The sequence below is a fragment of the Orycteropus afer genome, unplaced genomic scaffold, assembly GCF_000298275.1.
Source record: "Orycteropus afer afer isolate SDZICR_OR568_19922 unplaced genomic scaffold, OryAfe1.0 scaffold00340, whole genome shotgun sequence".
Taxonomy (NCBI): Eukaryota; Metazoa; Chordata; class Mammalia; order Tubulidentata; family Orycteropodidae; genus Orycteropus; species Orycteropus afer.
In genome coordinates, this window is record NW_006921927.1 from 2,657,054 (window position 1) to 2,674,295 (window position 17,242).

Genomic DNA, 17,242 nt, shown 5'->3' on the forward strand with positions numbered 1-17,242 from the left:
CTTTCTACTTCGGGTGTCCCTGAGTTGTCTCTCCTCACCTGTAACCCTGGGCCTGAATGCTCTTCTAGAAATTCAACACAAGACTCAAAAGCTATTGTTGGGTATTAAATTAGGTGACTGACAGCCACTCAAAATGGGCCTGAAGCTTCACATCTTGTCTACAGAAAGATGGAAGGTGATTGGTGATGGCGATGAAGCCCAAGTCCTGATCATTTCCAGTAGGTGGCTTTGCCCCTGAACTTGTTTCTCTGCCCTCTCACTTGCTGCAGGAGAATCAATATGCCCGATGGATGGCTGCCTGCATCTTGGCATCAAAGGGCAAAACCATGGCAGACAGCTCCTACCAGCCAGAGGTCCTCAACATCCTTTCATTCCTGAGAATGAAAAACCGGAGCTCAGCGTCCTCAACAGCTTCCAGTTTTGAGAGCATGGACATAAACCCAGAATGTTTTGTGTCTCCTCGGTGTGCAAAGAAACATAAATCTAAGCAGGTGCCACTTAGCTGGTTGGGGTGATTGTTTACAGTGAATGGTTAAGATGCTGAAATAAAATGAAGAATTCCATCTGATTAAGGGCATCATCTAGAAAAACCAGTTGATGAGTAAATTTTAATATGGACTGGATGTTAGATGACAGTGAGAAATTGTTAATTTTGCCAGAGGTAACTGGACTACTAACTGAACATGGTGACATTCTGATATTCCCAGATTGAATTTAATTAAGAATAAAGTTATTTAGTACCACAAATTAAAGATCAAATTTAGGCTTTCATAAGAGTGAGTTAGGAGACACTGGGTAGTACAAATGTTTAAGCATCTGGCTCCTAAGCAAAAAGTTGGCAGTTTAAACCCACCGGTGGTGTCGTGCCTAAGGCATCTGACTGCTAACCAGAAGGCTGGTTGTTCAAACCCACCAGCTACTCCTCAGAAGGGAGACTGGTTGTTCTGGTTACCTAGTGGCACTCTGAAAAGAATATACCACAAATGGGATGGCCTTAACAAACAGGAGTTTATTCTCTTACAGTTTGGAGGCTTAAGTCCAAGTTCAAAGTGCCAGGCTCTAGGGGCTGTGTGAAAGCCCCTCAACCTTGGGCTTCAGCTCTGCCTCTTGCTCCCAGCCCACTGAAGCTAGAGGCATCTCTTCACTCAGGCAGCTAGTGACTGCTGAGGCTAACAAGCCCAAGGTTGACATAAAATGGCACAGTCCTGACGTTACCAACCACACAGCAGACCATTAATTCAAGTCCATTGTAAGTCCCAAGATCGGCAGAGCATGGCAGGCTACTGAACAATGACATGGCTACATGTAGGGTCCAAGCATCCCATAAGCTGGAGACCATTCCCAAAGCTGTTTTGTACATACGGGAAGCAGACCACATACCCAAAGTAGCTACTCAGCTGCTTGTGGTAGATACCACTATGGAGTTGATTGCCAGTCTCATCATGGGCAATAACTACCACCAGCTGCCCAGCCACTCAACCAGGCCCAGCCAAGTTGACACACACATTTAACCAGCAAAATTCCACCCCTTGTCAGCTTGGCACCTGTACACATCTTCAACAGATGGTATCTGTACAGATCTCCTCCACTGGGTGACTCCAGTCCCCTAGTTCCTGAGTGGTGACCTCACCCCCTTGGCCTGGTGGGCCCCGTTCCTCTCCCTCTTGGGCATGGCAGCCCTGCCCCCTCACTCTTAGGCAGCAGCTATGGCTCCATCCCACTGGCTCACATGAACAAGCAGCCCCACACTCCAGAACCAAGTTGGTGAAGGTCTGGCTCTTTGAAACCTAGGGGGCTGTGGTGGTTCCACCCCAAAAGGCCATGGTCCTACCCTTGAGGCTGAGGCAGCTCTGCTTCCTGTTTCTTTGGTCTCTCCGCTTCTACCAATTAATGCCCAAGGGCAACCCACTCCGCAGGAAATCTTCCTGCCCCAAAGGACATTTAGCTCTCATGATCCATGGGCTGGCCAACCTGCTACTCCATTTCATGCCAGTTTCTTGTACTAATTAATGCCCGAAGGCAACCCACTCCGCCAGGAAGCTGCCTGCACAGTGGCACCTGGCTTTCTTCTCCATGGGCTGGTAAACCTGTTACTGTTTAATGCCAGTCTCTGGGCTCTACTACTGTCATCTCTCATGCTGGTCTGTCAGCTCGGCTCCTGCTGTCTCTCATGCCATGTGCCGGGGTCTCTCTGCCAGGGTCTTGGGTCAAGGATGCACTCCACTCCTGTTTCCACATTTTAGGTGTCTGTTAGAGCAGCACCCCACTCTCGGTACCATATTCTGTTCTGGTTACCTAATGCCTCTCTGACAAGAATATAAACCACAAATGGGATGGCTTGAACAAACACAAGTTTATTCTCTTACAGGTTGGAGGCTTTGAGTCCAAGTTCAAAGTGCCAGGTTCTAGGGGCTGTGTGAAAGCCCCTCAACCTTGGGCTTCAACTCTGTCTCTTGCTCCCAGCCCACTGAAACCAGAGGCATCTCTTCACTCAGGCAGCTACTGGCTGCTGAGGACAACAAGCCCAAGGTTGACAGATAAAATGGCATGGTCCCAATGTTACCAAACCACACAGCAGGCCATTAATTCAAGTCCATTGTAAGTCCCAAGGTCAGCAGAGCATGGCAGGCTGCTGAACAACGACACAGCTACATGCAGGGTCCAAATGTGCCATAAGCTGGAGATCATTCCCAAACCTGGTTTTTATATATGGGAAGCAGACCACATACCCAAAGCAGCTACTTAGCTGCTTGTGGTAGATCCTACCTATGGAGTTGATTGTCAGTCTCATCATGGGTAATAACTACCACCAGATGCCCAGCCACTCAACCAGGTCCAGCCAAGTTCACACACACACTTAGCCACCACACTGGGCAACCTACTTCCATAGAAATACTGCCTCAGAAACCCAAGGAGTGGTCGCTATGAGTCAGAACCGACTTGATGGCAGTGACTTTGTTTTGTTTTGTTTTGTTTTTGGTTAAAGACACCTCAGAAGAAAGACCTGGAAATCTGCTTCCAAAAGGTCATAACCATGGAGTAAGGTTCTACTCTGAAACACATGGGGTCACCATAAGTTGGAAGTGACGTGATGGCAACTTGTAAGAGTGGGTTACCCGCTGAACTGTGTAAGTGTGTAGCCAGTGGATTTAAGTAGAATCATGACCCATTGAGACCTCCAGAGAGAGAGTGACCCCAGGCTTCTCCATCAGCTTGCTTCTAATGAGAAGTTTATGTGCTGGCTGATCTTGTTCCTACCTCTCCTCAGTGATGTTTGTATCTTGTACAAAAAAAAAGAGAAAGAATGAATGGATGAGAATGAATTGTCGGTGTCTTAGGCCCTGTATTTTTTTCGCACTGGGGATCTGGCACTCATGGGGTGGTTTACAGAGCAGTCAATACGTACTGAGGAGAATTTGATGTCTCCTGCTTTTGCTTAGCTGGCAGCCCGGATCCTAGAAGCCCACCAGAACGTGGCCCAGATGCCCCTGGTCGAAGCCAAGCTGCGATTCATCCAGGCATGGCAGTCTCTTCCTGAATTCGGGCTCACTTACTACCTTGTCAGGTGACTACCATGTTTGCTTGCCTCTCTCACATTCAGTAGGATTTTCAGTGATTTGCCTGGAGTAAACTTTATTCCTAGTCCAGAGCGAAGAACTCTTTTCACTGTAGAATGCTGCCCTTCCACAGATGCTCAAATATTTTTGGTTCCTCATAAAAGTCTTCCATTCCCTCTGTTCAGAGTGCTGGCACTCCTGAAAGTCAGTTAAATGTGAGAAGGGAAATTTTACATTTTTAAAAGAAGATTTGGCTCTTTTAGGATAACTACATTTGCAAAGCCAGAGGAAGGACATCACCTATTGATTTTATAAAATCTGTGACTCCCTGTCAGCTCAGAGAGTCATTTCCTGTTATGGATCACATATAGTCTCTTATGATGTGACTTTGCAGAATTTTTACGTTTCTAGACAACAAAGTCTTAATAACCCTGTGCCTTCTCTTTAGCCAGCCTTATCTGATAGAGACCCTATTCCCATTGGTCTCCAAATATTTCTAGGCCTTAAGGGCCCTTATGTAGCCCATCTAGTACCTCCACCTTCCATTTTATATACTGAGATATAGAAAAATACTCAATTTATATAAAATACTGAGATGCAGAAAAATAGCTTATGTGACTTGTCCAAAGTCACCTCCATACCAGGGTGAATTCAGCATCCTCATTAATAACCTCCAGTGAGCATGATGGCCCCACCCAGCCATATAAAACAAGTGGCTCCCCAAAGTATCTCCACAGCCATGCTTGTAAATCAAATTATATCTTTTTAATTCAATAAGGAAGATTAATGCTTAAGGAAAACCTATACTTAATCCTGCATTAAAGCAAGTACCTTTCCTCTCTTGCTCATTTTGCAACTCAGGGATTGAAAGATGAGTTTGTTTTAGAGTTAACTTGTGGGAAAACACAGTTTTCATGGTTATTTCAAAATACCTGGCTTCTCCTAGCCCTTCTAGTAGGGGAATCTATGCTGACTCTTCTATCCACTGGAAAATCTCACTTAATATCTGTCTCCAATGTTTGTCCCAAACAAGTCACTCTTTCTACTTTATTTCTCCCAAGAAAGAGTCAGAGAGGGTAAAGTTGTGCTGGACACTTGCCCATGTGTTCTTGCATACACACATACATACACTCAGCTATAACCCTGAAGTCAGCTCAGCACAGTGGAAAGGACATGGACTCTTGAGCCAACCAGGTCCAGCTTCCAGTCCCACCTCAGCTATTCACTAACTCTCTGATCTTGGACATTTTAATTAATCTCACATGCCTCTCCATTGTAGTCCCCTTTCTCTGTCCCTCTGTATGACACAACTCTTTGAAAACCTTGTATATACCCAGTGTTTATATCCACTTGTCTCCAATTCCTTTCTCTTATTCTTTTTTGAATGCATGCCAGTCAGGCTTTCTTCCTTAGTGTCCCCCAAAGCTGCTCTTGTCAAGGTCTCCCATGACCTTTACTTTGTTGAAGCCAGTGGTCAGTTACCAGTCCTCAACAGCATTTGGCACACTGAATCACCCCGTTCTCCTTGATATGTTTGCTTGGTTTCCAAGACAGCAGAATTTCCCAGTTTCCCTTCCCTCTAACTAGCCAGTTCTCTTGGCCTCCTTTGCTGGTTCTTTCCCTTCTTGCTATCCTCTTAATACAGAGTGCACAGACTTCAGTCCTTAAATAAGTCTTTTTCTCAATTTGTACTCACCCTTTTGAGGCTCAGCCATTCTTTTGGTTTCATTTATATGCTGATTACTTTGAGATGTATATCTTAAGTGTAGAAGTCTTGCTTGAACTACTCATTCATAAATCCTATCTATCACCTTCTCTTGGATGTCAAATGAGTATCTCGACTTAGCATTGTCCAAAACTTTAATCTCTCCCTTTAAATCCACTTCTCCCACATGCTTCTGTATCGCAATAAATGACAGCACCTCCTTCTAGATGTTTAGGTCAACTTCCTTGAGGTGATTCTCAACTCCTCTCTTCCTCTTATGTTTTGCATGCTACCCATCAGCAAATCCTACTGGCTCTACCTTCAAAATATACCCAGAGTCTGCCCACTTCTCACCATCTCCTCCTCCATCACCACTGTGGTCCAGACCACCATCATATCTCACCCGGATCCCTGTTAGAGTGATCCTACCTGGTCTGCTGCCTCCATTGCTGACTTCTAAGCTTTCAATTTGGCAGCCAGAGAAAGCCTATCAAAATATAAGCTAGATCATGTCACTCCTCTGCTCAAAACCATTCAAAGGCTTTCTCTCTTCCCTAGGGAAAAATTTAAATCTTTGAATAGGCTACAAGACCTTAGCCCTCTAGAGAACATAGAGAACCCATGTTCCTCTCCCTTCCTTTACTGTGTCCAGCCACAATGACCTTCTTGCAGGTCCTTGAGCACACACACACACACACACATGCCCTGGCCTTTACACTAATTGTTCCCTCTACCTGGAATACTCTGTCGTTCAATATCCATGTGGCTTTATCCCTTACCACCATCATCAGTTCCTTGATCAAACAAATGTCACCTCCTCACTGGTAAGACCTTCACTGAACTCTCTTTTAAAATTGCAACAACCTCTTCACCAGTATTCCCTCTCTCCCTTATCTGCTTTATTTTTCTTCATGACTGTATGCAGTTTATGTATTATTCATGGCAATCTACTTCCATAGTGATACTGCCTCGAAAACCCAAGGAGGGGGTCTCTATGAGTCAGATCTGACTTGATGGCCATGAGTTTGGTTTGGTTTATCCCCTTAATGTAAAAGCTCCATGAAGTCAAGAATTTTCTCAGTTTAAATTATTGTTGTATTCCAGTAACTAGAAGAGATACGTGGCACACAGTTGGTACTAATTTTTTATTCAAACTGATTTGACTCCCTCTTATTTTTGTTTTCTTCTGATGTGAATTTCACCTAAAGAATGTTTTCAAGGGTGCTCTAATCCTTTTCTTTCTTCATTGTCTCAAAATAAAAATGCCCTCCTATAAAAAGTTAGGAGCTCTGGTAGCATAGTGCCTAAGGCACTTGACTGCTAACCAGAAGGCTGGCGGTTCAAATCCACCAGCCACTCCTCGGAAGGAAGGTTGGGCAATCCTACTTCCATAGTGATACTGCCTCGGAAACCCAAGGAGGGGTCACTATGAGTCGGGGCCGACTCAATGGCAAATAACAACAACAACAATAAAAATTAAGCCCTCAATATTTATTCTTCTGAAATGCTTTAGAAATGTTAGTGTTATTTTTGAGAAGTTGCAGGTGAGTGAACATCATATTAAAAGAAAATTCTTTCTCTTAGTTAATATTATCATTTTTCCAGATTTAAAGGAAGCAAGAAAGATGATATCCTGGGAGTTTCGTATAATAGGTTGATTAGAATCGATGCAGCCACTGGGATTCCAATTACAACATGGAGATTCACAAATATGAAACAGTGGAATGTAAACTGGGAAATCCGTCAGGTAAAATGAAAGTGTTTGATATTCAGCATTGATTTGAGCATGTAAATATTCACTCTGAATTACCAGTTATTCTGATTTTAAAAGGGTGATTTAGAACTAACCAAAAAAAAAAAAAAAAACGCCCAAACCAAACTCACTGCCGTTAAGTCGATTTCGACTTACAGCAACCCCTCCTTGGGTTTCTGAGATGGTATTGCTATGGAACTGGATTGCCAATTTTCCTTCTGAGGAGTGGCTGGTGGGTTTGAACTGCCAAGCCTTCTGGTTAGCAGTCAAATGCCTTAGGCACTACACCACCAGAGCTCCAAGCATGTGGTAATTGTCTGGTAAAATAATCACACATAGCTCTGGGAAGTACCCTAACAAGCACAGGTCAAGTGCTTTTGAATTAACACAAGTTGGCTTAGTCTACATACAGACTCTCCATACAGATGCTAAAATTGCTAAACAGTTCACTTAGTTTTCTTCTACTCAGTATAAGATTATATAAGAATTAGGCTGATAATTACTTAGCAGCAACTACCTGACATGTTAACTGTTATACCTGAAAAAGGCCTTACAAGACTGGCTGCCTAACATTCTGATTGGTTGAGGACTCAAAGGCTCAATTACACACATGAAGAGCATTCCAATCTCACTTGCTTATTAGAGAAGCAAGCGAAGTGTGCAAGAAGGTCTGAGAAAAGCTCAGAATTTGGAAGACTTCAGTAGCTAGGCCTGTGTCACAGCCTCCCACTGTCTTCCACCTCAGGAAATAAATTCAGACCAAGAATGTCTCACATAAAATTCTAGGTGAAGGTAGTCATCTTACCATCTTCTTGATTTAAAATATTCTGATGTTGCAAATATAAAATATATTTTCCCTCATTCTTTGGGCTTTCTCATTTTTTCCAGCAGAAAACCATCCACATAAAATGACGGTTAGGATGACAGCACACTATTTTTAAGAATCCTGGATTCCTTTCTCAGAGGTGCTGTTAACCACTTGGAAACTCATTTGTAACATGAAGATCTCATATTAGATGACCTCTAAGCCGGTGGCTGGGAGCTCTGGTAGCCTAGTGCCTAGGGCACTTGACTGCTAACCAGAAGGCTGGTGGTTCAAACCTACCAGTCACTCCAGGGAAGGAATGTTGGGCAATCTACTTCCCTAGTGATACTGCCTCGGAAACCCAAGGAGGGGTCTCTGTGAGTTGGGTCTGACTCCCACAGCACATAACAACAAGCTGCTGGTTCAGAAACCTTAATGCATATTAGAATCACTTGCTTTAACAATCCCACTGCTGCAGGCCATATCCCAGACCAATTAAATCTGAATCTCTGATAGTAGGAGCCAAGCATCGGTAATTTTCCAAGTTCCGCAAGTGATTCCAGTGGGCAGCCAAGGCTGGGAATCAATGAAGTATCGATTTCTTCTATAGCTTAGAGTTTATGACTTTCAGCCAAGATGGAGTGAGGGGCAGTGGCTGTAGGAAAATTCAGATGGGCCTTTTACTCTCTGCTAAAGAGTCTGCAAAGCACCCTCCCCCTCAGCATAAGGAGTGCTTGGGAAGTTCTTACAGAGAGACACAAAGAGATTTCGAATGTGTGTTCAGAGTAGGCTGTTTTACCAAGTGTGTGGCAAAGTTAAACCACAAGAGGGCGCAGTGAGAACAGAGATGTGTTTTCTCCAAACGTTCAATGGAGGGCGTGGTTTTCTTCCTTCTTTCTCTAGAGACCATCTCTGCAGCTTTTTTCTCATCCTTCCTTGTCAGAGTATAATCTTGGCCTTCTTCTTCCAGGTGGCTATCGAGTTTGACCAAAATGTCTCCATTGCGTTCACCTGCTTGAGTGCAGATTGCAAGATTGTGCACGAGTACATCGGGGGCTACATTTTCTTGTCCACTCGCTCCAAGGACCAGAATGAAACGCTTGATGAGGATCTGTTCCACAAATTGACTGGTGGTCAGGAATGAAGTAAATTAGGCCTGCCGGCCTGCACAAACAGCAAGCAAAAGGTGCTCCTGCCTGGGAAGGAGGGACTCCTAGTTTGCACAGTGTATAGAATCCAGACTCATGGACAACATATATTCAGAGCTAGGCCCCACAACCCTCACCTCAGTGGAAACACACTGTTTAACATATCTCTTCCCTTACTTTGCTTTGTGCTATGAGTGGTGGAAGGGGCAGGACAGACAGTGGCATGCTAAGATTGCTTAAGAGTCCAGCATTTAGCTACAGTTCTGTGATTTGCAGAACCTGTTGAATACATGGCTAGAAGTTGCCCATGTGGAAAAGACAGAAAGAGGTAAATATCACATGTAGAAGGTACAAAATTTTATTCCACAAATTCAATGAAAAGAAATTGCTTTCATTAACTGAACTGCTTTTAGTTCCAATCCTGTCAAAATGGCAGAGGGAGTCGACATACACAGATTTTACCTGGGGAGATGTGGTTGCTTGGTACCAGTGGTCAACCAGGAGTCAGAGCAGCAGCCTTCCATGTCATCAGTCCAGGTGACATCTACCAAGGTGACTACTGGCCCTGAAGGCCTTTGGCTTTTATAAATCAAAGGCCGATAACAGACATTTTTCTTCCTCTGCTTTTTGCTATGTCATCCCTGCCTTGAGGCTATAAGCCTAGACCAATTAACAGCTATCTGAATTATTATTTTTTGTTTTGGTTTATTAGTGGTGGGAGGGCTCCATTTTGAGGAAGTAAAAAAAGAATACCAGAGTAAAAAGAGAACCTACAGATTGGGGGGAAAAAATACTTGGCAATGACATATCTGACAAGAGCTTATCTCTAACATTTATAGAAAATTTCAACATCAAAAAAACAAACAATCCACTCAAAAATGGGCCAAGGACATGAACAGACACTTTACCAAAGAGATACACAGGCAGTCAACAAACACTTGAAGAAATGCTGCGATCATTAGCCAGTAGAGAGATGCAAATCAAAACAACAATGAGATTATCATCTCACCTCAGCAATAATAGTAAAATTCAACAACATAGAAGAGAATCGATGCTGGCAAGGGTGTGAAGATATTGGAACTCTCATACACTGCTGGTGGGACTGTAAAATGGTAAAACCACCATAGACAACAGTATTGTTGTTGTTGTTATGTGCCGTCGAGTCCGACCCGACTCATAGTGACCCCTCCTTAGGTTTCTGAGGCAGTATCACTACGGAAGTAGATTGCCCAACCTTCCTTCTGAGGAGTGGCTGGTGGGTTTGAACCGCCAGCCTTCTGGTTAGCAGTCAAGTGCCTTAGGCACTATAAGCAGATGCTGTTACAAAATTTAACTCAGGGTAGAAAGAATGTGCGGTTAAGCCATTTGCGGTGACCAGTTCCTAGGGAGAGTATGAGGGCAAGTGGCCTTTTGGACCATCCATGCTTTCCAGCCTCAAGTCTATGATGGAAATGGGAGTCTTACGGATGGACGGTGGGTGAAGACCTGGAAGTCAGAGGCTAGAGATTGGTCTCCAGGACTTGTAGCAGACAAAGCACTAGCTATCATGACTTTCAGATTTTCTACATTTCTAACTTGTGGATCATGTATCTGGTGGCTCATGTAATAATTTTGGGAGGTACACATGATTTTAATAGGTATTTATTTTAATGTGTATTAGGAAAAAATAACCAGCACATCAAACTCATAATTCCAAGAATGTTATTAATTAGGATCAGACTAAGTAAAAGAAGTTAATTTAAATTAAATAAATTGTTGACTAAATAGTGATACAAAGTAGGGCAGAAATTGTAAAGGTGTTCTTCAATGACAGGTCTAGGAAGTACTGGTCTAGGTGAATGCCAAAGAAATGACAGGCTTTATTTAAAAAAGAAAGATGAGGCCTAACTATTTCTAGGATTTTTATAACATTTCAAATGCCTCAAATTCAAACAGCCAATATTCCTTATGCATAAAATATCAAATAGAAAGTAGAAAATGACTTGTTTTTTCCAGTTGGGCAGAATCTAAGTTTGAATACTTTTTCATTTAACTGACTCCGGCAACTTGAGTAAGTTATTAGCCTCAGGTTTATTTGCATATTTAGTGGGGCAATTAATTGTACATATAATAGCAATAATTACAACAGTATAGCACTTCCTTAAAAAATGAGAAATAGGAATACCTTTTGATCCAGTGATCCCACTACTAGGAATATATCCTAAAGAGATGAGATCTAGGATATGAATAGATATGCACACCCATGTTCATCGCAGCACTATTCACTATAGCAAAGAGATGGAAACAACCAAGGTGCCCATCAACAGGTGAATGGATAACCAAACTATGGTACATACACACAATGGAATACTACTGTGCAACATTAAGGAAGCTCTGGTGGCGTAGTACCTAAGGCATTTGACTGCTAACCAGAAGACTGGCAGTTCAAACACACCAGCCACTCCTCAGAAGAAAGGTTAGGCAATCTACTTCCATAGTGACACTGCCTCAGAAACCCAAGGAGGAGTCACTATGAGTTGGATCTGACATTGAAGAATAATGAAAAATCCACAAATCACCTCAGAATGTGGATGAAGTTGGAGGACATTATGCTAAATGAGTAAGTCAATCACAGAAGGACAAATATTGTATGAGTCCATTATTACAAAAAGTCAAGGACAAGTTTACATAAGGAAGGAAATTTTCTTTGTTGGGTACCAGGGAGTGGAGGGGAGGGGAGGGGAGGGAAAATAGATGGATAGTTAAAAGAGAGGTTTGATATGGGTGAAGGGAAAAGCAATATAACAAAAGCATGTGACCAGCACAATATCACTAAGGAAACGGAAGACACAAGAGAGGTGCATATTGGGGAGGAAGTGGGAGGGGAGCTGCTGCATTGTAAATTTTGGTCAATGACATGAGACAAAGTATATGTGAACTGCTGTATGAAAAGTGAATTTACTCTGTAAATCTTCACCCAAATCCTAATAAAAAAAAAAAAAAAGAGAGGTGCATAAGAGGCGCAGACAATAAAGGCAAATACTATTGCATACACAATATGGCATTATTAGTAGCAGCAAACACTGAAGAAAAAAACACAACAAAAATATGTATTCAGGTGTAGATATAATTTTCTTTCTTGCTAAGCACAATAAAGTATTTTTCCATATAAGGTGGGGTGGATTCCAAGGGTAGAGGGAAATATCAGGTAATATTATTCTGTTTTTATAAATGTTTTCCTGTCACACAAGGAACTTGGGTGGCGGGTATAATGCAAAGTTCTCTTAGGATTCACCCTGCACGTAGCCTGACCTGAGCCCAGAGGAGCATGTGTTTGCCTGCAAACATCAGCTGTTGCTTTATTTCCCAACAAAGTCATTTTGGAGGAGAGTCTTTTTTTCTTTTTTTTAACTGTGATTTGGGTGAACGTTTACAGAGCAAATTCATTTTGCATACAGCAGTCATACGCATTTTGTCTCATGACACTGACTGCAATTCTCCACAATATAACAGCTCTCTTCCCACTTCCTCCCCATAGTTACCTCTTCCCTATGTCTTTCTTTCCTATGCATGCTTGCCCCGATCAGTCTCCTTGTGCAAACACTGCCCTTGTGTTCTCCCATGATTGGTCGCTCCAAGGAGTGTATCCACCTGATGTAAATGTTCACCACATGTGCCTGTCTATTGTTTATCTAGAAGCTACAGGAGTGAGTTCAGTTCCAGACCTGAAGGGTAACTAGGGGTCATAGTCTCAGGGGTTTTACCAAGCTCTATCAGACCGGCAAACCTGGTCTTTTATATGATTTGGAGTTTTTTTCCATATTGTTCTCCCACTCTGTCCAGGATCTCTTGCACCAATTCCCCTCCAAGTGTTTGATAGTAGAAGCCAGGCAGCATCTGGTTCTTCTGGTCTCATGGTCATATAGGCTAAGGACTGCATGGTCTACCAGACCCTTGAACTAATTGTTTCCATGCATCTTTGGTTTTCTTCATTCTTCTTTGCTCTGGATGAAGAGAGACCCATCATTGAATCTAGATGGCTGCCACTTGCAAGCCTTTAAGACCCCAGTCACTACTCACCAATGTAGGATGTAGAACAATGTTTTGGTATAGTGTATTATGCCAATTGAGCTTGATGTCCCCTGTGACCATGGACCCAAGCCTACAGGTCCAACAACTTGCTCCATGAGGGTAGTTGACTGTGGCTAAGAAGTTATCATAACTTTGCCCATTTTTAGTTTTAGTTATATGGACATTCTTAAAGCACATACAAATATATATGTAGAAATATTATCTGCAACTTTATACATGATCATGGGTTTATTCCCTTTTGCCTGGACCTGATCATTCAGCCTATCCTCCCATCTATTTACCTGGGAAAAGATTCTTAATTCCTGTAGCTGCCTAGAAGCTAACATCTTTTTAGTCTCTCCTTAAGGTGAATGTTGGTGGAACCCCCCAAGCACTCACTGAACTCGTCACAAGATTTCCTGACATATCCTGTCCAAGCACCATCCAATGCCAAATTTAAAGCAAGAAAGTGGCTTTGGTACTTGGAAATCTAGATCACACCATAAAGAACTCAATTTGATCTGTTTTATAGGAAAAAAAATTAGTTGCCCTTGAGTTAGTTCAGACTCATGATGACCCCATCTATGTCAGAGTAGATTTGGGATCCATAGGGTTTTCAATGACTGGTTTCCAGGAAGTAGATCACCAGGCCTTCCTTCCAAGGCACTTCTGGGTAGACTCAAACCTACAACCTTTCAATTGGCAGCCACGCACGTTAACCATTTGCACCACTTACTGGAGAAACTCCTGCTAAGTGTGCTGTGGTAAACATGGTGTGGGTCATTTCTCTGTGGTCCAGGGCTCTATTATTTTAGAAGTTGGGTCTTTAAGATTATGTTGGCCCCTGCATTAAAGTAGTGCTCCTTGAGGTTGAATTGTACCTGCTTGCTGCCTAGTACAGCTCTGCTTTATTTACCAAAGCTAAACCTTCAGGTCAGCCTTTTTCCTTTTCAGCTGTCTTACATTTCCATGAAAATGCTCAAAGGAGCTGACTGGCTTAAACTCAGATTCTTTCTGTTGATTACAACATTCAAAGGAGCATTTCTTCTGAGATTACACGGTGGCATCCCAAAGGAATAAGCAAGCCTGACTTTGGAAAAGAAAATCTTAAATACTGCTGCTCCCAAGAGCAACCCAAGGACTTTTTTAAAAATATACATTGGTATACAAAAGGTCATTTGACTTTGTATGCTGAAATTTTGAATCAATCTGTGCTTTTCAAAACCAAAAACTTTCTTATCTCTGCTAAATGCAGAAATCTGTATTTTTTTTAATTATAAAACTTTTTAATTACATGATTCATATGGATTTGAGGACTATCTAGTCATGTTCTCTCCAACCCATGTCCCTAAAAAGGTGAATATTTTCTCCATTATGATAACAGTGGACACCTGCCACTTTAACATGTTCTTCTTCTCACAGTTCCAAGATTGGAGCCCATTCTTCCAGGTGGTGTGGAAATGGCTGATAAGTTGGGTCCTCAGAAATGACCTTGAAAACTTCACCTGGCCGTTGGTTTCAAATCTTTCTTACTGACCTTGTCACCAGACTTCCTGAGATATCCCACCTTTTCTTAAGCTCTTCTTGACCCTTTCCCATTCTACCAGTCACCACATGCTGTGGAGTGAATTCCAATTCATGGCAACCCCGTTTGTGTCACGGTAGGACTACGCTTCAGGGGGTTTCAAAACTGACTTTTTAATAGTAAATCACCAGGCCTTTCTTCCAACGTGCCTCCAGGGGACTTGAACCTCCAACTATCTGGTTAGCAGCCCAGCACATTAACCGTTTGCACCCCTCAAGAACTAGCTTTTTTAATTTTTTTTTTGGTGGGGTGAGCATGAGAGAGCAAAGAAATACTCTGAGGCTAAGGACCAGCAGAGGCCACCAATTTTGATCACTGAATGTGGAGGATACACCTTTGTTTTAAGGATACATAAGTTATACCAGTTGCCATGGAGGTGATTCCAACTCATGGTGACTGGGTGCATAGTGGTGGGTAGAAACATACAATTTATAGATGTATCTCTGCACAGTCCTGATGCAACCCAGAGTGGGTGCTTGCTTTCTCATTTTACAAAGAAGAAAACAGAAGGTGAAGTAACTTGCCCAGGGTCACACTGCCAATAGCAGTGGAACCAAGACTCAAAACCACTAAGCTTAGCCACGAAAACCCCGCTGTTCCTTTCCCAGTCCCACTCAGCCTTGAAGTGCTTGTCCACACCCAATTCAGGCTGCCCCTGAGCCCAGGGTCACAACATCAGGCTCACATTGGTAGGAGAGGGTGAGAGTTGTGCAAGAGTGACAGAATCAAAAGCTCTCAGAACAAGAGAAAAGAGTTTCAAGGTTATTTTTCATTCCAAGAAAGATTCCTTTTCAGCCCCAAGTTCAAAAACAAAAGAATGGAAAGGAAAAGTCTTTCATTTGAAAGTTTTATTTTTCAATTGTAGGCACTAAAACCCAAGATATTTGTTTTTATATTTTAATTCCGATTTGAGTGAAAGTTTACAGAGCAAATTCATTTTCCGTAGAGCAGTCCATTCATATTTTGTTTCATGACATTGACTGCAAACCCCCACAATGCAACAGCTCTCTTCCCACATCTCCCCCATGGTTACCTCTTCCCTGTCTCCTTCTTTCCTATGCATTCCTGCCCCCTGAGCTATCTACCTGTGCAAACACTGCCCTTGTGTTCTCCCATGATTAATCGCTCCAAGGAGTATATCTACCTAATGTAAATTTTCACCCCATACCAAAAAAAAAACAAGCTCACTGCTCTAGAGTCAGATCCGACTCATAGCAACCCCTCCTTGGGCTTCCAAGATGGTATCACTATGGAAGTAGTATCACTATGGAAGTAGATTGCCCAATCTTCCTTCCTAGAAGTGGCTGGTGGGTATAAACTGCCAGCCTTCCGGTTAGCAGTCAAATGCCTTAGGCATTATACCACCAGAGCTCCTCATATGCCTGCCTATTTCTTGGCTAGAAGCCACAGGAGTGAGTTAGTTCCAGACCTGAAGGGGCCATAGTCTCAGGGGTCTCACCAAGCTCTATCAGACCAGCAAACTTGATCTTTTTTTTTTTTTTTTTTTTTATGATTTGTAGTTTTTCTCCACATTGTTCTCCCACTCTATCCAGGATCTCTTGCACCAATCCCCCTCCAAGTGGTTGATAGTGGTAGCCGGGCACTATCTAGTTCTTCTGGTCTCATGATCATATCGGCTGAGGATTGCATGGTCTACCAGTCCCTTAGACTAATTGTTTCCATGCATCTTTGGAAACAAAGATATTTTGAAAGGCTTATTTTCTTAAATTGCTTTAAAAATATTTTTTTGATTCACTTATAAATAAAGACTTCTTTTTCTTCAGTACACTCAGTATCTCTGTATCAATTGTCATTGTTTTCCCACACAAACGTGCCTTTCATAATTCATCCCTTTCTCCTGCCAGCACCTCAGATTCTCTGAGGAGAGCCTCATTTTTGCTGTTTCACTCATTTTTCCCTTCATGCCCCCTTGTTCCAAGGGCAGTTGAGTCCTAGAAATCATGGATTGAAAAGCTAAAAGTTGGCACTTGTCTGTTTCTTGTTAAAATTTCCCTATCTCTTTTCTCAACATCTCAAGCCATGTGGAAATATTAGGTGTTTTTTATCAATAAAAAGAAAAATTCAGCTTTGTCCACATTCTCTGTCCTCTCAAATGTCTGAGTTGCCCTTGAATTCCCATTATCTTTGGTATAGTAGGTGTTTTGGTTCTTCAGTGCTACTGTAACAGAAATACCACTGCTGAATGGCTTGAACAAACAGATTTATTCTCTTACAGTTTAGGAGGCTAGAAGTCCAAACTCAAAGTGCAAGCTCCAGGGGCTGGGTGAAGGCACCTGGACCTTAAGCTTCAGCTCTGCCTCTTGCTCCCAGCCCACTGAAGCTAGAGGCTTCTCTTAACTCAGGTAGCTGCTGGCTGCTGAAACCGACAAACCCAAGGCCAACAAGTACAATGGGACAGTCCCAAGATTATTAAACAACAAGGACATGTTTGAGTCCAGAGAGAGTCCCAAGATTGGCAGGCAACGTGGCAGGCTATTGAATGAAGACTCAGCTACATGCAGAGTCCAAGTGTGCCAAAAATCTCAAGACATTTCTCAAAGCCTCTTCTTATATATTGGAAGCAGACCACATCCCTAAGCTGCTCACAGTAGATTCCACCATGGAGCTGATTACCAGTC

The 17,242-nt window shown here is 42.6% G+C and overlaps 1 protein-coding gene across 1 annotated transcript in view; it reads left to right on the forward strand.

Moving 5' to 3' along the window:
• The window catches only part of FERMT1 (FERM domain containing kindlin 1), a 62,155-nt gene extending 53,191 nt beyond the window's left edge, over nt 1-8,964 (forward strand). The window contains exons 11-14 of the mRNA XM_007952471.2: nt 270-491; nt 3,441-3,565; nt 6,868-7,009; nt 8,791-8,964. Of these exons, the coding sequence (XP_007950662.1) occupies nt 270-491; nt 3,441-3,565; nt 6,868-7,009; nt 8,791-8,964 (663 nt within the window). The remainder of the gene's footprint in view (nt 1-269; nt 492-3,440; nt 3,566-6,867; nt 7,010-8,790) is intronic.
• Nucleotides 8,965-17,242: the final 8,278 nt, after the last annotated feature.